Source organism: Antedon mediterranea, chromosome 2 (assembly GCF_964355755.1).
Source record: "Antedon mediterranea chromosome 2, ecAntMedi1.1, whole genome shotgun sequence".
NCBI lineage: Eukaryota > Metazoa > Echinodermata > Crinoidea > Comatulida > Antedonidae > Antedon > Antedon mediterranea.
Genome location: NC_092671.1, coordinates 3,893,547 through 3,914,473, shown reverse-complemented (window position 1 = coordinate 3,914,473; position 20,927 = coordinate 3,893,547). Strand labels below are relative to the sequence as shown.

Below are 20,927 nucleotides of genomic sequence, written 5' to 3'. Positions count from 1 at the left end.
AAATAAAAGGCTTGTCAAAATCTACAGTGACTTTATTTGTAACACTTTCTACTAATAAAATACACATGTTGTAGGTTGATAATTAGGGTACTATCTTCCGATACCACAATTCTGGATTAAAATCCTGTCTAGTGCCAACAGTTTTTTTCTTAATACACAAAAATAAATCGACCTGGCCCTCCAGCTTTAGGTCCATTTTAGATGACTTGTTCTACAATAGAACTATGGTAAAGGAGAAACGTGAACCTGTGCCCATTCTATGGCTATGGTTGAAGCCACTCGACTTGACCTGTAGGTTGATGGTTTAAAGTTCTGTCTAGTGCCAGAATTTGTTCTCTCATGATGCCAAAATAAGTCCATTTAAATGAATGAAAATTGATTGTTTTGTTAATTGTATTTAATCTTTGACTGCAACGATAGCATAACACCTTGGAGAGATCACCTGATTGAACAGCTTCACAATATATGCTAGACTCGTTTGTTTCTGTAAAAAATCATAAACATAATTATTTATAAATGAAAAAAAAGAAAGAAAATTTAAGTATCAGCAATAGTAAAGGTACATTAATCTTGTACTAAACATTTACTTGAGTTTTTAGGTATGTCACATAGTTTAGTTTAGTTTAGTTATAATGGGAAAGTTTAGGCGATGCCTTTTTAACCCCATATCAACTACATTGTGTCGATGCAATTCTTGAAGGTGCTAGAGGTCTCAGAATTGATGTCGGCTGGTAAACTGTTCCAATGGTTTATTACTCGTTGCGAGAAGGTATGTCTTCTACAGTTCAATCCTTTATGGAAAATAGGCTTGAAAAATCTCAGGTGATGCCCTCGAGTAATTCTGCTAATGTTACTTCTCATTTGGAAAAAATCATCCTTGGCTACACCCTCGAAATCTTTAACAATTTTATATGCTTCAATCAGGTCACCTCGAATTCTTCTGTCATACAAGGTTGTTAGGCCAAGAAGCTTTAAACGATCTTCATATGAATATGAACGGATACATGGAACTAATTTAGTCGCACAACGTTGTACTCTTTCAATTACATTTATGTCCTTTTGAAGATATGGATTCCATACTTGAACACAAAATTCGAGATGTGGGCGTACATAATGCTTGTAGATGACGTTAAAACAGTCTTTATCCATATATACGAAAGTCGTTCTGATGCTTCTTAAACAGTTCATGGCCCGCTGAGATACTTTGGCGCAGTTTTTTTTTTTTTTTTTTTGTTGGGTTGGTTTACAGTCATTAGTAATTAGTACTCCTAGGTCCTTTATTTTCTCAACTGTTTCCAGTTCAACTTCATCTATTTGGTATTTAAAATGAACATTTGAATGTCCGAAGTGCATCACCATGCATTTGCTTTTATTTGCATAGGAGAACATTGCTATAACAATAGAAAATACATCAGAGCACTGATTTGTTGTCTTGAATAACTTGGAGATATTCATAATATTACCTACTATACAGTAAGTCGCCCAGGAGTTGGCTCCATATTGTATTGCTTGTACATATTTGTAAATTTACAATACAAAGTGTTGAATACTGTACCTGTTCTTTAAGATACAGAAGTCGATCAAGGAGAATCAGACCTTCAATAGAGGGCGCAAGTGCACTTCGGAACTGATTAAAAGCCTGTAGCTTGCGTTTATCTGGATTATATTTATTGTAGTATTGAAGAAGCTGATCATCAGTGAGCTTTAAGAAAAAAAAATTACAAAGTTAAAAAAACAAATTTGTGTATTCTGTAACTGGGAAATTGCTTGTTGCTATCTACCATTTTGTGGGATTGACAATCCGTACTGTTAACTACAGTAGTTTGACAAAAAAAGTGTGATGTACCCAAATATGGTAATGATATTCTTAAATATGGTAGTGATATGACATCAGCATGTCTATATATGGGCACATCACATTTTTTTCGACACATAAAGTGCGATAATGTAGACAGCTTTCCTCTTTTCTCCTATACTGTATGTAGGTCTTACTTTGCTTCCATCAAGGTCAAGTTTTTGAAAAGCTCGTCGACAGTATTCAACAAAATTCTTACACTTTCCTGCTAGTTTACCAACATTGCGACAACTAAAAAACACAAACATTTACCAATTGAGATTTTCAATGAATAACCTTATAATATGTATAGGTGGTGTTCGCTTTTTATACATTTACTAATGGTGTAGCTAAGAACAGATAATAATTTTGCGTGTGAACTAGGCAGTGCATATCATTACCTGACACTGCTATGTTATAACTGAACATGACCTAAAGAACTGTCTCAAAAAACATACATATTAAACTATTTTTCATTGTCATGTGAATGAACTCACAACTCACTTGTTATAGTCTTTAAAATTGTCGATCAGGATTGATTGAAAAACTGCTCGGTAAAATAACTTTTCGGTTGGAAGTTCTTTTGCTTGGTGGACTCGCTGTACCGCCATACATCCTACCATTCGGGCATTTTTGTTTAACTGTGCATTTTTCGCTCGTAAGTACCGACTTATTGGGAAACCTCTGTCAGTTTCATTGGTGTGTGGATTGGTGGTGGAAGATGCAGGTTGTTGGAGATGTGCAGATTCATTGTTGTCTTTGTCTGAATTCTCTTGAATGCTGCTGTCTTCTGGAATCTGCAAGCCTGTATCTTTAGAGCATGCTGCTGTAGCATGATCTTTACTGTCTTTAGAGCCTTTCTGATGCTGTAGAACTGACTTAGGGTCTTGCAAATATGTACCGATAGGCCTAGTAATCGTGCCTATACTACAAGAAGGATTCTGTGATGATGATGACATTGGTTGATGGAAGCATACATGCTTATTTTCGCAATCAAATGTATCTGATGCACATGATGTTGTAGAGTTCACACTTCTAGAAACTGGTGGTGCGTTGTTTGTATTCTCCACTTCTTGACAGATCTTTTCTAATGTTAACTTTTCTATTACTTCTTTCTTGTCTATACAAACAACATCTTCTTTTCCATCTTTAACTAAAAGTTGATTAACTCCAGTTGATACATTGGTAAGTTCTCTTCTTTCCTCGTCTTTCTTCAATAATTCCAATTTTCTTCTATCTTCTTTTTTCTCCTCTTGCTTCTTCTCCTCTTCCATCTTCTGAATCTCTGGACTCATTTCTGAACATTCCTCAGTGAGCAAGTGATAACAGCAAGCGACATTGCACAATATTTTCATCTGATCGGAAGCTGTGAATATTCGTAGCATCGATGGAGATAAATTTCCACATGCATGCAAACCAACAAGACATAGACCCTGTTGAGAGAGGAATAAAAAGTAAATAAAAATGTGTTTTTTTTTATTCCATATTTTGCACAGAGGCTCCACACAAGTTGAAACCACCTTATGTGTTTTTATTGAATCCTAGCCACAAATCCTGTCATCAGTAGGTACTGTATTGTGATTTTTTCCCCAGCTCAATTGTAGTTATGACACGACATATATTATATTTTTTCTTTTAGCATAAGCATAAGTCAGCTCAAGTATTTTTATGTATGACATTGTATGACTGTTAAAATGGTATATCAAGGCACATCGTCATCTAGAACCTAGATTATAGTACTGTAAATAAACCCCAACAACCTGTATATAAATACACAATACATAAATTCTTTAAAAAATAGTTCACACCTTGTCCGTGTCAAAGAACTGACTAAAATCTGTCTGTTGATTAACATATGCTGTGATTGGCTGAAAGTTACTACTAGCACTTTTCTTTTGTTTTCTTCCTTTTCTCATATCTTTCTTGTCTTTACATATTTTATCAGTATTTGTTTGCTCACTGGTACTCTCATGCATATCTGAAGACAAAGCCTTCGTCTGATGGTTGTTATCTTGTCCAGCACCGTCTCTCTTCTCTTCATCTTCTACCACATCAGAAACACCACGTTTGGTTCTATCATCATTTTGGCCACAGTCATTGCTACGCCTGATTGCACTTTTTACAAGTCCTCTCCACTGCTTGTCCAATATGAAGTTCCGCTTGGACGCACCAGCAGTGTTTATACACGAAGAGTCCACTCCGATGACATCTAAGTTATAATACTTTGAAAGAAAATAACTTAGATACCCTTTTCCACTACCGATATCCACAACCTGAAAAAAAAAAAGAAATTCAATTAAAAAATGTTATCAACTTCTAAACAATTTTTCAAGAACATTTTTATATGATATAGCCTAGGCTTATATTGCATAATGATGAATTAAAATTATGGTCATGGAATGAAGTATAATACCTGATGAATGTCCACAATTTTACATATTCCATTAACAAAGCATGCCATGTTGAGAACTTCATGAGTTTTCTTTGGAGCCATGAAATTCTTGAGTAAATGTTTTCCTGATTGGGACATGTCAAAATAACCTCTCCCATGACCGCTTTCATCTCCAAATACATTATCTCTTATTACTCCAAGACACTCAAGTCTTTTCTGCAAAAAACATACACTGAAATCGTGTAAGGCAGGGTATTCTGTAACAGTGAAAAGTTCAGGGTCTCCAATGGGAAATTTTGCCATCTCCTCATCTGTCAATTGCATGATTTCTTGGCTTAGCTCCAGAGAAAAATTACGGAAAACTTCCCATTGATCCTCGCTATAAAAGCTAACTGTATTTACCCTTAATAATTCATAATACTTTTGGATAAATGATAATATTTCATCGATTGCTTTTATAGCTTGATTTTCATCTTTGAAATCAATCCATTGAATATCAATATCGTTCACATGTTCCATTATGTTTTGTTTTGGTTTTTGTGTGTGCATGACCCCGAGGAACAAACAGCATTATATTATGTGACTAATATTTGTAATTACCACAACAAGAGTAATTATTTATCACGTATAATATTTATTTAAATACATATATTTTTTTTTTATATTAATTTAGTTGACTTTATAATTTGTAAATGGCGTAACCTAAAATTACAAAATACTTTATTTGACTAGTCATGTAATACGCATGCGTAAGTAGTAGACGTTTGAAAATCTCGCGGTCGTCGCGATTCTGTTCCCTCTCCCCCGTCGTAGAAACACGAAAACACATCAGTTTTGTATTTAAAAAACGGTACTTTTTGTTGAAAAATCAAATTAAAATGTGCACGCTAATAGGAAGATGTTATTTTAGTTATTGTTGATAGATAAATTTAAGAATAATAATATGAATTTCACTCGTAAATGTCTGTAGGTAGACGTGACTGCAGTGTAGGCCTACTACTAGAGGCCCTACTAGCTAGGCTAGCTAGCTTAGTAGTATTATATATAGTAGGCTTAGCCTAGCTAGTCTAGTGGTGTGTAGTGTATGTATAGAGTAAAGGGATACCCAAGTAAAGTAGGACTGGCTATAGGACCTCACCGGGGCTTTTAGCTAGGGCCTAGGCCGCAGGCGTACTAGCTAGAGTCCGTGAGCCAGGCTAGATAGAGTATTACTATTACTATAATATTAGTCTTAATTAGAAGATTAACATTAATTATAATAATATAACATTTTTCATAATGTTTTATAATATTTAGGCCTATATTTTCATTTCCGTAATGCATGCCAATATTTTATTTTAAGAACATTTGACAGTTAATTTTTTTTTATTTTAACATGTTTAATGTTGTCTTGAAATCCACTGGAAATGGAAATGTGATTTCGATCCAACTCGGCTCGGCCTCAAGTCAACTCGGCCTCCTATTTTTTAGCTAAATATATTATTGTCTAAATATTAATATTCATTAAAAGTCAGAATTATAGTTTATAGTTAAAACATTGTGAAGAAATATTATTTCATCAATTCCCTTCATTTGCACTTTTTGCGTTCCATACTTTATTGTGGCCGAGTTGACCGATTAGTTTTTGGCCGAGTTGACGTGAGGCCGAGTTGACTTGAGGCCGACTTGACCTGCACCCGAAAATGCTATGTTATTTCGGTTGGTTACGCTTTCCTGTACAGCATTGTTTGTCATCAATTGCAGATGTCTTCCATTTTGTGTAAAAGGCGAATTTAGATTATATATAGGCCTATATATGCCCAACTTGAAATTGCATGTAATACAGTATTTGCATTCATATTGATTTTTTGAACTGTTTTTTAATTTAAATTTAACAATCATATTTATTTCGTTTCTACAGAAATAATGGAAACTACAGCTATCAAGTCGGTCATTGAAGCTTGCAATGAATACAAAAACAAAAGCAATGAGAATAATTTACTACAACTGCAAGCACAACTAGATGTAAGTGAAAAAGGCCATATAAAATGCACTCACGGACTGCACTCGTGAACCCCTGGATTAGGGTTGAAATTTAGACCTAGCATTTCATAGTCTTAATTCAAGGCAAGCAGTATATTGGCCTAGGTCTACATATGGTTTGTGATGTATGGGGATCGAATGTGCAGATCTGATTTTTTGTTTCTATTTATAGGTTTTGATATCTATGACATCAGGGGGAAAGTCTCTGAAGTTATTTAAAGCTCAGAAGTTACTTCCCACAACCTTCTTAACATGTGTGGTGGAATTACTCTATGATCTAAACTCACCCATGGAACTCATTTCAAAGACATTATCAGTGCTATTCAATCTTGGTAAGCGTGATACTAATTTGTACAAATGTTGTCCTCTTTATCATTCATCTCATCCATTATTCTCATTTTGATTGTATTTTTCTTTCCTTAAATTTCATGTTGATCATGAATGTAAATATTGCTTATAAATGGTTTAAATGTTTATTGTATTTCTGCCCGAAAACAATTACAGCACTGTAAATAATCTTTATATTCATTATCATTTTGTTTTCATCATAAAAGAATTAAAGTATTACCACTCATCTTTAAAACTTGTTTTAAGACATTTTTATACCCAGCTTAATTTAAGCCCAGTGCCCACTTAAGATTGGATGCCTAAAAGTAATGATTTTTTCCACCACATGTTTGACACACACCCAGTAAATCCTGACCAATTGTATATTACAGTTTCCGACAGTGAAATCTGCAAGACACTTCAAAGTGAGTTTGATATTACAGCCTCACTTGTATCAGTTCTCAAACATTATTACAGAGGTGGCCTAAGTGATAAGGTGGTTTTACAGGTAAGACGATCTAAAATTTCTCAGCCCTATGAATGCAACAATATACTGTATACCATGTTAAAACACTGGTTCTTTGTAGGATGACTGAAGTTACATAAGCAATGTTGGGCCTGGCAGAATTTGGATGGCAAACCATCTCATCTGGTTATATTAATATATATAACTTTATTCACAATCTCAGATAATACAAAGTACATGCAAAATTAATTGAGGTTGTGAACGGGGTTAAGCTGTAAGCTAATGCTTTAGACGCAAAGCCCCTTAAAACGAGAAAAAAAACAAAACAAAACAAACAAAATTGAAATTGAAATAGATAAATAATTAAATAAATAAATAGATAAAAACTGTATAATGTACCATATTAATTGTAACGATAAAAATACTAACAATGGAAATAATGCAGTGATAATAACAAATCAAATGTCGAGAGAAAATGAATTAACCAGTAGCTTAAAAATAAAGATAACTGGTGACAAACATATCATGAATTTTATGTTTGAACATACCAATACTGGTTGACATTTTAATGTCATTGGGTAGTGAGTTCCACACATTAGTGCCTCTGTATGTGACACTTTGTTGGCCCAATAGGGTCCTTTTGAAAGCAGTGCTTAAATTGTCTTTAGCCCTTGTCTCATAATTATGTTTGGAATTGTTTGTAGCAAAGAAAGAGTCAAAAGTAATAGGCAACTTCTTATGATGAAACTTAAACATGAATATCGCAACACTTTTTTGGTACAGCTCAGATAATTTTAATGTTTTTGTGCGGGCAAAGAGTGGTAGAGAAGGATGATGAAAAGGAACGTTGCAAACATTTCTAAGTGCTTTCTTTTGTAAAATATAAAGACGATTTAAAATAGTTTGATTAGTAGATCCCCATAGTGTTATGGCATATGTTAGGTTAGGTAATATGAGAGAGTTGTATATTTTTAATAGGATTTCGTATGGGAGTACGCATTTTATTTTATTCATGGTGCCTATAGCTGTTGAAACTTTCTTTGCGATTGAATTTATATGATATGCAAATGATAATTTCTCATCTAGATGAACACCAAGAAACTTTGTTTGATTTACTCGTTCTATAATATCAGTATTAATTAGCAAAGTTAGATTTGACGTGTCAATTTTTACATTTCTACTAGTAAATACAATATAATTCGTTTTTTTGGTGTTCACAGTTAATCTATTTGCAATAAACCAGTTAGAAAGACATGCCATTTCATAGTTTAAAATATCGAATGCTCTTGTAATATCATTGTGTTGCAGGAACACATTAGTGTCATCTGCATACATAATAACGTTTGTGTTTCTACAGGCAAATGGCATATCATTTATAAAAATCAGGAATAGTAAGGGTCCAAGAATGGACCCCTGTGGAACACCGTACTTAATGTATTTGGTTTCTGATTTTTTACCTTCTACGTTTACAAATTGTTTTCTAGTTGATAAGTAACTCTTAAACCAATCTAAAACGACACCTCTGATACCGTAATGTCTCATCTTCTGTAATAAAATGTGATGATCCATTGAATCGAACGCTTTTGATAAATCTAAAAATATTCCTATCATAAAGCATTTTTGTTCGATTGCAGAGGTAATTTTTTCAAATGTATCTAATAATGCGTGAATAGTAGAATGTTGTTGTCGGAAACCATATTGTGATTTATTAAGTACATTGTTCTTATTTAGGAATGAAATAGTTTGATTGCTAACAACCCGTTCATAAACCTTCGAAAGACATGGCAGTATAGATATGGGACGGTAATTGTTAATTTCTGATTTATCTCCGTTCTTGAAGATAGGTATTGTTTTTGCAATTTTAAGTTCGTCCGGAAAACAACCGGTGGCGAGTGATATGTTGATCAAATGAGTAATCGGTCGTTTAAGATAGTTTGAGTATGGTTTTAGATATAGTGCTCCAATGTCATCGTGCCCAGGTGTTTTATTAGTTTCCAAATTTTCGAGGAGAGTTTTAATTTCATCCTCAGTAACAGGTCTTAGAAACATAGAATTAACATAGTTTCCTGTTAAATACGAAGATGATTCTGTTATTTGTGGTTCTTGTGAGATTCGTTTTGCCAACGTTTCTCCAATGCTTGTGAAATAAGTATTAAACGCATTTGCTTTTTCTGAGGGGGTGTTAAATTGCTTAAAGTCATGATTTATTGTTGGTGGTAGTTGTCGTGTTTTTGTCCTTCCCATTATAGTGTTAATCGTTTTCCATGTCTTTTTGGTATTACTTTTATTATTTTCAAATTGAGTAAAGTAGTATTCTTCTTTTCGTTTCTTAATAAGTGCTGTAAGTTTGTTTCTGTATTTAGTATATTTCAGTTTATTTGAGGGAGTGGGATTTTTTCTGTATGAACTATACAACCTGCCCTTAGTTGTTATTGACTTTGCTATGGCCTCGGTGATCCATGGAGATCGATCTTTATTTGCTTTTGCCTTAATTTTTTTCAAAGGAAAGTTTTTATCAATTAAATGTTTGAAGTTGTGAGCAAATGTTGAATATGCAATGTTTGCATCTTCTGTTCTTAGGACAGGTTGCCAGTTTTCAATTGCCAAGTCTTCCTTAAAGGATTCGACTTGCTGGTGGAAATAAGTGCGTTTTAAAATAAATGACTGTTTTGTATTTTTTTTACGATTCTCAGATTTTGTGATTGCAAATATAGGATAATGATCTGATATATCTGTGTAAATAATTCCAGTATTGATATTGTGATTATTTGTAGAATTACTATATATATTATCAATAATAGAAGATGTATTTTCTGTTACACGAGTCGGTTTATTAATCAGGGGCAAGAAAGAATTGGAAACAGTGGCGTCCACATGACATTGAACATTACAGTTTGAATGGTATAGGTTAAGATCGAGATTAAAGTCGCCCATTAGGTATGAGTGCGTCTTTTCTTTGGTAATTATATTCATAACTTCTGTAAATTGATTATTAAATATACTGATTTTAGATTCAGGTGGTCTATAAATGACCCCAGCTGAAATATATTTCCCGTCAATTATTATATCTATGAATAAGGATTCAGCTTCAGTAATTAATTTAGATAAATCATCTCGTGGTTTGTAACACAAATTGTCAGAAATGTATAGAGCTACGCCTCCGCCCCGTCTACCCGTACGATTACGATTTACAAGCACATAGTTCGGCAAGTTAAAAAATGAAACTTCATCATTATCGCTCAACCATGTCTCTTGAAGGGCAATGACAGAGAACTTATAATTAAGTGAGTCAATAAATTGTGAGAACTGGTCAAACTTGTTGACGATACTACGACAGTTAAGTGACAGAAAAGAAACATCATCTGATATGTTTGAAATTTGTCTAAATTCTTCAACATGGTAGTATTTAGATTCATTATACTTAAGATAGGGATTGAGATCTTCATCATCATCATCAGTAGTATTGCTTAAAAAAGGTAACATTAATAAAAAGAAAAATAAAAAAAAAAAAAATAAATAAATAAATAAATAAATATATATATATAGTTTAAAAAAATAAATAAATAAAATAAATAAGTTTAATTAAAAAATATTACTATATACTGTAACAGATGTTTATACAGTAGAGTAATAAGATAACTATCTAGGCCTATCTAGTGTATCCGTCATGTTTACGTCAATGAGAAACTCAAAGACATAACATAAATAATAATACACAGTACGTCGGTACATTATATAGTTATAATACAGATGTATTATATAAAATATAAAAAAAAAAAAAAAAAAAAAGAAGCAGCAATATAAACATACCGGTACTATTTCAGCCATTTTCTAGATAGTACGTACAATTAACTAGACAATCACATGTTCGTTATAGACTGGAACATCCTCTCACCTGTATCCCAATGTGTCTTGGATTAGGTTACTTTAGTAATTGATTAGCTGGTTTGTTTACATACAGTGGTAGTATGGCAGCAATATGTGTTTGACATGGGACATTCTCTCATCTGTATGCAAATGATTGTTACTTAATTGTGGCGTAATAGTAGGTGAGAACAATAACACGTTTGACAGGAGACACCCTTTCATATGCAAATGTAATTGATTGTTTACATACATCGTAGTTTTTACGAAGACTTTGTTGACAAAAAACAAAAGTCGTATGAACGGCTTATGAGTGGAGTTTTCCGTTAATATAGAGGTTCCCGTTTCTAAACACTGGTCGTTTCCTTTCTCCGTATGCTTTTGCCATTATTTCTCTGAGATTACGTTTCTTTTTAAGGTCAGTTTCTGGTAAGTCCTCTAGTACGAAGATCCCCTTATTTTTCAACACATGACCTGTTTTGGCTTGCATCAGTACTTGGTAGCGTTGCGGTCGAAACAGGAATTTAGCGATAATATGTCTAGGTGCTCCGGTCGGTGAAGTACGGGGTTTGCCTGTACGGTGGGCATTTTCGACTGTAATGTTCGGTAGTTTCAGATCGTTCTTTATAATTTCATTAATTTTCTCAATAGGAATTTCATCTATACTTTCTTTAATTCCACCGAATCTCAAATTAAAACTTCTAGTGTATCTCTCAAGTTTAAGGATTTGATTTTGAAGTAATGTGACGTTGTTCCGGTCGGCGTCCATTGATGTCTTAACCGCTTCAATGTCCGTACAAAATGATACGATTTTCTTCTCTATCTCTACGATTGAATCACTGGTAAATGCGATCGATTTTTCTAGTTCCGTTTGTTTATGTTCGATCTTGTCAATTCGTTTAAGTAAGGCCTCTTGATTTAAAATGATCGAGTTTAGCTTACCCTTGATGATGGTTTGAAATGTTCGAAGTTCCCGCCTCAGCATACCCACTTCTGTTGCTTCGGTTCCGTCAGGGTCCCCGCATTCAGAGTCAAGAGTTGATGATTCTGGGGCTAGTAGAACTCGATCTTTTTCTTTATCTTTTTTGTTATTTCTTCTTTCTCGGCTCATGTTGACGTGCAGTTGTATTCACCGTTTATATATATATATTCAAATGTGAGTTGGTTTTTTAATAGATGGCTGTATTTTAAGTATCATTATTGACGGATCAGATAGCCGATGTGTGTGTCTGTTACGAGCTCATCATCATTAGGTGCTTTACGTAGATAGACCCTTTAGAGAGTGATATGCAGAAATCCCGACTTGCTAAAAATGAACTATATTTATGGAGAATTTATGAAAGCATAGTACTGTAGTTGCTTATTTATTTTGTTATTTTCACTTTATTTAGAGAGGGTAACCCTTCCAGCTGAACCTGCATGCCAGTTGATATCCATGAACCTCTTTAAAATGATAAAATATAAACATATGTTATACTTAACTAAAATTAAACTCTTTACAATTTAAGATACTGTACAATATAAAAAAATACATTATATTGAACAATTAACGATAGAATATGTCTTTTAAATTTAAAAGAATTAATGTTGTATTCACACTCATTGCCTCGTCCTTCAAAAGGGACGTAAAGTATAGTACATAGAGTACCATGCATGTTAGTACACTACACACTATTAAAAAATAGTATGGGATCGTCTCTGGGTGTGCTGGTCTGGTAAGCACCATACTGCTAATAGCTTTGGGCCAGTAGAAAGGCTGTACAGCATTTCCTTAAGTTTGTGTGTAAACATGAGGATAATTTTAAAATTTCATCTTTTCTTTATTTTCATCTTTTTTTTTAGTGTGTACAGACACTACAGATAGTCACATACCAATACAAGATTGACTTTCCAAACAGTTTTATCGTAGATATCGTTGAGTTCCTAGTTACAAATATGTAAGTAGTAATTTTCACAAACTCTATTAAGTGGACACTTAAGCGGCCCGGATTCGGACACTTAAGCTGCCCGGATTCGGACACTTAAGCTGCCCGAATTCGGACATTTAAGCTGCCCGGATTTGGTTCGGTGCCCTGAAAGAAAATATCCTGGAAAATGGGTTCAGCTCACACCAAATTTGTACGATTCAGTACAGTACTTCAGTAATTCAGACTCATTTTGGTGCAATGGATCATGAAGCCATTTTTTTACTGAAATCATACGATTTTTTTCTTTTGGCAACAGTGAGATGAATGACCTCTCCTGACAACTGCTAATCAAATTTGTGCTCTATGTGAAAGCATGCTCAACGCTAAATATTTTCCTCATGCCGCCAGACCGAATCTGCGCGTGATGTGAAAGTAGGTTTAATGCTGGAAATGGGAAAGTGTCCTCTGAATAACCTTGTGTCTCTTTGAATGGAACATTATAAGTAGAGGTTCAACACTTTAGTGAACTAAATAAAAAATAAAGATTATTCCTGAATAACAATGATTGTGTTTGTCTAAATTAAATCTAGATACAAGGTCAACCACACATTTTTTGAATGATAATGGTATACTTTCTCTAATTTGTATTTTAAAATATTTTTTTTTTAGCCAAGAAGAAGAAAGTAAGATGACGTTGCCATGTCTAAGCTTAATTGCTAATTTATGTAGAAATTCGATTGCAATTCAAACCCATCTTAAGGTCATGGTAAGAGTTAAACTCTGTCTCACTATCAAACTAGTTTGACAAAAAAAGTGTGATGTGCCCAAATATGGTAGTGAGATGGTTAAATATGGTAGTGTTATGAGATCATGTCCATATATGAGCACATCACATTTTTTTGTCACATGAAGTTTGATAGTGAAGAAAGAGCTTTAGCTATTCAAGCTAAGCATCCTGTTGTTAGATTTCCTTGATCATACACACTGTTTTTACTTGTAGTGACTGCCTAATAAACTTCTACATTGAAACAAACAAACATTAAAAAATCTAGTTTAATAACTGTGCAATGAAAATAATTTCAACATGTTTTTTACTTTTTGTTACAGAATAAGTTAATGGTCATTGCAAAGACATTGTTGAATTATATTGGGCATCCAAATCTTACCATTGTTGCATTGACACTTTCTATACTTGCCACTCCTGTCTTTTATAAATTCATCGGAGAAAAGGTCAGAGGTTAACCACAATTATGTTTTATTGAATATAATACAGTACATAGTGCATTGATATAGTGAATTAATTTTAACTGTTTTTAATTAAGTGGAACTTAAGTAAGTAAGAATATACTCAATTGTTTAGTACTGTAGTCTTTGGTGGGCCTGGCCTGTTCAAGAAGGGCTTCTTTTGAGATTATTGCTGTACATTTTGTGAATAATAGATTTTTGAGACATTACCTGCCAATTTTACATATTTGCAATCAAAATACCAGATTAAACTGTAACATGAATGTAGGATAAACTAAATAAATGAATCAAGTAATGTGGCATTAAATCACCTTGTTGCTTTGATATTCAAATAGTATCTCAAAAATAATCCTGTTGGGCTTAATTTCGAGATGGGCTACTTTTAGAGATTATTTTTGCAGACCAAAGAGGGTGGCTTAATTTTGAACTTGGATGTTAAATTGTACTTTTACCAATGATCATGAAAGGGTAATTAACATGATCACGTTAATTGATCATTTTAAATTCAACATATTATTTTAACATGTTATAATTTTTTAAAATCAAAACAGTTGTTTAGTAAAGGAAATAATAAGGAAACATTTCGGCTTGTCTTTAACGTGCTAATACATGGTGATCTTGCAACTAAAAGATATGTTGTTGACATGTTTGTAGACGTTTTAAAAGATGAAAATATACAGCAAGAGCTTATTACGTGAGTAGCATTAGCCATGTCAAAGTTGAATTAGAAGAATGTAAAGTGGTGTACCTGGTTAGGGACACCCTAAGTGGCCCAACACTGGAGGCCTTGGGCAATTTTAACATGTTTTCGACATATTTTAAAGGACAACTTGACCTGAATTTTTTCTTGTTTCTTTTGTCTATCTGGATATTGAAGTGTTTCTTCAAAATACCAGACTAAACATTTTGGCAAATTTAAGCCGAATACAGGTCAAATTAGCAATTGAAGTGACAGTACCTATCTCTTGTATGTTAACAACAGTGAAAACTCATTATGTAGATTTTGCGATGCACCATTGACGTCACAGCAATTGACGGCTGTACCGCGAGCACGTGCGGCGATGTCCTTAATCTCACGATTGTTCTGAAATCATGTACATCCCTAATATGTTGTTAAAATTTGGTCCTCTGTCAAGTTGTCCTTTAATGCCGGTTTTTTCCTTTGGGCCCTGCTCAGGTAGAAGGGGGTAAGTCCTGGGGCCCTGGGTTTCAGTGATCGCTCATAGCCATTATGCCACTGGTTGGTAGATATACTGTATTTAACATGTCCAACAAAGTGTTAACAGGAGCAGGACATTTAAAAATCTTAGCTAATAATATGTTTGATTGTCCTCAGAATTTAGTGTGTGTGTACAGTTCTTGTCATAAAGCATAAACAAAGTCTAAACCATCTTTTCACTTTTTCTTTCCTTTTAAATTTCAGTTATGATAAATTTGGCAAGTGTTTAGGTGAAACTTTGATGCTTCTAAACTGCACAGATTCACAAATCACAGAGAAGGTAAGGACAATTAAACCACACACCTTTTAGTATTGAGATAACACTGTTGCTTAATATGTTGCTTACTATAAAATACAATACAGTAAAACCTCTCCTTCAAAGCTTGGTTCCCACTAGCTTGCAATAATGATGTAAAGTTGCAATGCAAGCGAATTGACCAATTAAAAGCGATAGATTATGAGAACTGTCGCTTGTCATTAGTCTTTTCACTTACGTTGACTCTTATTTCTTTGCATTGCGTCCTATTGGAAGCCTTAGGACATCTCTATTCATAAGACACCCCTCTTGAGGGGACACGTTCCCGTGAAACAAACGGTTATAAAGTTACAGTTATACAAACATGTTTTTATTTCAGGTTCTAGAACTTGTGTTAGTGTTCTGTGGGCTTCCTTATTTGCGGAATCATGTGTGCAAAATTTTAATGTTCAATCAAATTGTACAGAATCAGGGATGCACTCTAAAGAATGCACCTGAACAGCCTTTCTTTAAATTAGTACAGTGGGCATGCCAACCGATATCAACTAACAGTCAGGTTTCACTGAAAGCTGTTGATGTCTTAAGAGAAATGAATGAGGTAGGTTTACGTAAAATAATGTGATGGCCAATCACACAAATGGCATGGTCAATCTTGCAAATAACATGGTCATTAATGTAAGTGTCATGGTCAATCATGTAAATGTCATGGTCAATCATGTAAATGTCATGGTCAATCATGTAAATGTCATGGTCAATCATGTAAATGTCATGGTCAGTCACACATTGATAGGAAATACAATTACAAGAACATTGATTTTTTATTTATAACATTTTATTTAAACATCGCACAACCTACATACGTAGGCCTAGCTAGATGTGAGGCCTAGCTTGACCTAGATTAGTCTATCCCTGAGTCTAGCCTGTTGGCCTGGCTAGTGACAGCTGCATGCAAAAAAATAAAGTAGCATTTAGCTGTGATCCACATATTTGGGGGTCAACTTTACGAATCCATCTTTTGATCCCCGTATCGTACTTAAAATGTACGTAGATTCTACTGTACTTCTTTTTATATAATAATTTCTCTATTTTCCTCAAACCAGGAGATGATTGATAGTGGTTCAACTGTTGAGGTCTCCCTCAGATTTGATGTCACTTTGCCGATAGCAACTGAGTTGTTGACATGTCAGGCGGTCGCTGACAGCCCTACACTAAACCTTCATTGCCTAAAGATGAAGAAGGTGGTTGACTTCCTGAGAAATATCCTTTAAAAGAAAGAACAAATACAAAATTTCTTTTAAACAATTAGCAAATGACTTGTTGTACATTACTAAAATTTAACACTATGTAAAATAAAAATAATATAGTAAGTTTTACGATTTGTTTGTCTAAATTTTATCCTATTGGCCAATTCACACGTATAGCACAAATGCAACATAAATGTAACCATGTTACATACATATCCAGTTCCAATCTGACATGGTATAATGCAATGTACATGCATTTAAAATGTTGTAATATTATTTATATCTTATATTTTTGTTTTCTTTAACTGAATCCCACCTTTGTGTACAGATGAATTTGCCCGAAAACATGTTGCACAGAGTCTTGATCTACAAGTAATATCTGGGATATTAGAATTTCAACTACATCATAACAAAGTGACAAAAGGTCAAAGGCCAAAACAATCTGATTGGAGGTACGTAAAGCCGAGGTCGTGTGTAATTGATGGTCATTTGAGTTGTACTGTTTAATTGGCAGTCAGAAAATGGGTATATATGTTTAAAATAGTATATTTTATTTCAGTGACACTGGAGTTGATTTGGTGTTCCATACATTGGATCTGATGTACCATTTGAGAAATGGTATACAAGCAATCAATCAACTGATCGCAAAAGTACTTCAGGTAATAAAATATAAATATTAATAATAAATATTAATGAAATGATATTTAATTGGTACTGAATTTCATGCTTTGCTCGCTGTGTACAGTATACAAATAGTGAATGTTTGAGTGCAATGGTACAAATAATTTCATGGCGTAAAAATAGAAAATTTTTCCCCAAATGAAATTGTTCCATTGCATGAATAAAACAAACTTACCTTTAACAAGAGGTTGTTATGTCAAGGCCTAAACCAATTGAAAAGGCAGCACTCTAAACAGACAAAAATAAAATCTTGAACTTTCGAAAGATGAATGAATAAAAGCGTTGGTAAACCACAAACGAGAAAACAACCTAAGCCAGACTTGAAATGAATTGTTTCTTTGTTTGGACAAAATGTAACGCAGGTAAGCTAAATAAGCCTATTGGCATAAACCACAGCTTAAAACTATATCCTATCTTTTCTATGATTTACGGTATGACTGTATGTAAAATGAGCATAATACACAAAATAATACAAATTGTATTACAGAATGCACTATTTATGCCGTTCCTGGCTTACACGCTGACATCAGCCACAAGAGAAAGAATACACATATGTTTAGAGTTACTCAGTATCTCAATCAGCTTAACCGACTTTCCAATAACCCTGTAAGTACATCAACATCAACCCCTCCCCTGTTTCCTTGTTTTGTTGCTCCCAATAGAAATTAATTTTTTTTTACAGTTTTCTAACCCAGATAGCATACTTCTTACCCATATTGATTATTACATTAATTAAAACTAGAAAGTGCATTATACATTAAGTGTGTACTCTCTTGAAGTGCTATTCTTATTTGTCATAATGTTATTATGTATATAATGGGAGTTTAAGAAGTAATGTGAGATTTTTATATTACAGCCTCGGAGAGAATATTACTGCTATTAATTCTTTAAAACCGACTGAGTTGGATGGTTTACGGTACAGGCCATGTGATAAACCCTTGTCACCACCTCCAACCCACAGCATATATCATGGTAGTGGAGATCAACAGGGAAGGCAGCCATGTCAGAGCCAAGTGGATTCATTAATTGAAAAGATGAAAACCAGCATGGATGTGAGCACATTTAATTTAATGTTTTTCTACAGTTTAACATGTGGTAGAACCTCTATTAAAGGTACACTTTAATAGTGGTCTTCACTGAATAGGGAAATATAGAACCCATATTAAAGATATATTGTCCCCCCAAAACATGAAAAATTAAGATTGATAAATTAAAACTATGAATAGGCCACTTTGTAGTTTTAATTAATCACTAAATAATGTTTTTACGTATAAAATGAGAAAAAAAAAACGTTTAAATTCAACCAAAACCCCATTGGCTGGCAGCCAATTCGACTATTTTTTGCTTTTGATTACACTTTGTTTTTTTCGATCCAATTTTTGGACATTAAAATGTCATAATTAACAAAAAAAAGTGACAGGGGGACAATATATCTTTAAGGGGACATCTTCAGGACCCAACAAAGTGTCCTCTAATAGTGTCCTCTGAATAGGGATTGAAAAACATACATTTACTCGCTAATTTTGCCTTTTCTTTTAGCTTAAAGATACAAGAGCCTCGGACATGATGGCAATTTATGAACACAAAGTGGTGTCACTCCAGGTAACGTTATTTAGTAGGAGCAATTAGAGAGGTAAAAATTAATTAAAGACGTGATCTGGATCTAAATAAAAATGTAATTCCCTTGTGATGATACAAAAATGTGTGCAGCGAGTGAGTCGCCAAGCGGTTAGGTGGAACCGTAATACGTAGCCATAACAAGGGTTCGAGGCTCACTCACTGGTGGTGGTAGAACAAGTCTTCTCGGATAAGGTCTATAAACCGAAGGTACACATCTGGCTCATGTGCACTTGAAAGAACCTAGTACACGAGTGGAGGGTTACCCTGGTGTACTAGTTCACACACAGCCACTGTCACAATATATATATACACTGGGCCCTCTGGGGAGAACAGTCTTAGACTGATGAATAAATAAATAAATAAAAATATATAAATATATATGTACTACTGTAATAGTGTAATAAGTAGTTTCATTTTGCAGACACACTTTAAAAAACACAATTTGTGATGAAAATAAAATTTGATAATATTTTTAGCTTTAGTAACAGAAAAATTAAGTTTACTGTACTTGAATATTTCTTGATTCTGATTTACTTATACTTAAATTGCATGTTTTTATTAGACTTGTATAAGAACATAAAGCCATATAATCACACTGATTGATGGTTCAAATGTGTGTCAGGTTTTATAGTATTACAGACATTTGATTAATGCTTAAAGGGGAACTTCATGTTTATAGTTTCTGTTGTTTGTTATGTATAAACTTTTGCAACCATATTGATTATATTACCCCCACTTATTTTTCAAAAGCATGAGATTCATGAAATAAGCCCCCTTTTTAAAAAGTTGTGCTACATGACTTTCATAATGTTTTTTTTTTTACAATCGTTAACCAGGTAACTATTGTAATAATTACTTTGTATGTAAAATAGATTTATATACAGTACTTTTTTCCTGAAACAAAAATGAAAAAAATTTACAAAATTAGAAGATTTTGTTGAATTTTTATCATTACGAAAAACTCCTTTAGCACAACTTTTTCCACTGTTGCAAATAAGTGGGTTTATTAATATTAATTTATAATAAACAATAGGAATTATAAACACTGAACTACCCCTTTAAACTGAATGGCAATATCTTAAGCTCTGTCTACACTATCAAACTTATGTTACAAAAAAAATGTGATGTGCCCATATATGGACATGATGTCATATCACAACCATATTTGGGCATATCACTACCATATTTGGCCACATCACACTTTTTTTTCAAACTAGTTTGATAGTACGCAGAGCTTTATATCTAATGCTCTGTATACACTATCAAACTTTATGTGACAAAATATGTGATGTACCCATATATGGACATGATGATGTCATATCACTACCATATTTGGCCACATCACACTTTTTTTTCAAACTAGTTTGATAGTACGCAGAGCTTTATATCTAATGCTCTGTATACACTATCAAACTTTATGTGACAAAATATGTGATGTACCCATATATGGACATGATGATGTCATATCACTACCATATTTGGCCACATCACACTTTTTTTTCAAACTAGTTTGATAGTACGCAGAGCTTTATATCTAATGCTCTGTATACACTATCAAACTTTATGTGACAAAATATGTGATGTACCCATATATGGACATGATGATGTCATATCACTACCATATTTGGGCACATCACACTTTTTTTGTCAAACTAGTTTGATAGTGTAGACAGAGCTTTATAATTATCTAACACCATGTTGATGAACTTGACTCTTATTTATAGACACAAAAGAGGGATTTACAAGACTTACTTGAAGCTAAGGAATTGGCACTGACTCAAGCAGATCGCTTACTGACACGATACAAATCAAGAAATGCTCAATCTGAAGCTGAGGTACTGTACAATAAA

At 33.6% G+C, this 20,927-nt stretch overlaps 2 protein-coding genes across 3 annotated transcripts in view; one reads left to right on the top strand and one right to left on the bottom strand.

The window, feature by feature from the left end:
• Positions 1-2: 2 nt before the first annotated feature.
• Positions 3-4,760, bottom strand: LOC140040101 (probable methyltransferase-like protein 25). Its single transcript, XM_072085781.1, has 6 exons — positions 4,248-4,760; positions 3,643-4,107; positions 2,339-3,267; positions 1,993-2,086; positions 1,556-1,702; positions 3-484 (listed from the first exon to the last, which is right to left on the bottom strand). Exons 1-6 carry the CDS (start codon positions 4,743-4,745, stop codon positions 398-400), a joined length of 2,220 nt encoding a protein of 739 aa, XP_071941882.1. The 5' UTR covers positions 4,746-4,760; the 3' UTR covers positions 3-397.
• Positions 4,761-4,992: 232 nt separating this feature from the next.
• The window catches only part of LOC140040103 (protein CIP2A homolog), a 35,403-nt gene continuing 19,468 nt past the window's right edge, over positions 4,993-20,927 (top strand). For both annotated transcript variants that reach the window (XR_011842689.1, XM_072085783.1), the window contains exons 1-17: positions 4,993-5,076; positions 6,127-6,230; positions 6,421-6,580; positions 6,968-7,083; positions 12,748-12,842; positions 13,482-13,578; positions 13,920-14,042; positions 14,609-14,751; positions 15,481-15,556; positions 15,912-16,130; positions 16,633-16,789; positions 17,093-17,228; positions 17,336-17,435; positions 17,945-18,063; positions 18,314-18,509; positions 18,997-19,059; positions 20,802-20,912. Coding sequence is in view for 1 of the 2 variants with exons in the window: in XM_072085783.1 (XP_071941884.1) it covers positions 6,132-6,230; positions 6,421-6,580; positions 6,968-7,083; positions 12,748-12,842; positions 13,482-13,578; positions 13,920-14,042; positions 14,609-14,751; positions 15,481-15,556; positions 15,912-16,130; positions 16,633-16,789; positions 17,093-17,228; positions 17,336-17,435; positions 17,945-18,063; positions 18,314-18,509; positions 18,997-19,059; positions 20,802-20,912 (2,010 nt within the window). In the remaining variant the exon portion in view is untranslated. The remainder of the gene's footprint in view (positions 5,077-6,126; positions 6,231-6,420; positions 6,581-6,967; positions 7,084-12,747; positions 12,843-13,481; positions 13,579-13,919; positions 14,043-14,608; positions 14,752-15,480; positions 15,557-15,911; positions 16,131-16,632; positions 16,790-17,092; positions 17,229-17,335; positions 17,436-17,944; positions 18,064-18,313; positions 18,510-18,996; positions 19,060-20,801; positions 20,913-20,927) is intronic.

Excerpts from the sequence above, each read along its gene's own strand:
- LOC140040101 (XM_072085781.1), bottom strand. The coding sequence starts at position 4,745 with ATGGAACATGTGAACGATATTGATATTCAATGGATTGATTTCAAAGAT. Across the intron at positions 3,268-3,642 it reads AGTTCTTTGACACGGACAAG|GGTCTATGTCTTGTTGGTTT; the intron begins GTGTGAACTATT and ends CTCTCTCAACAG. Across the intron at positions 485-1,555 it reads TTCTGTATCTTAAAGAACAG|AAACAAACGAGTCTAGCATA; the intron begins GTACAGTATTCA and ends GATTTTTTACAG.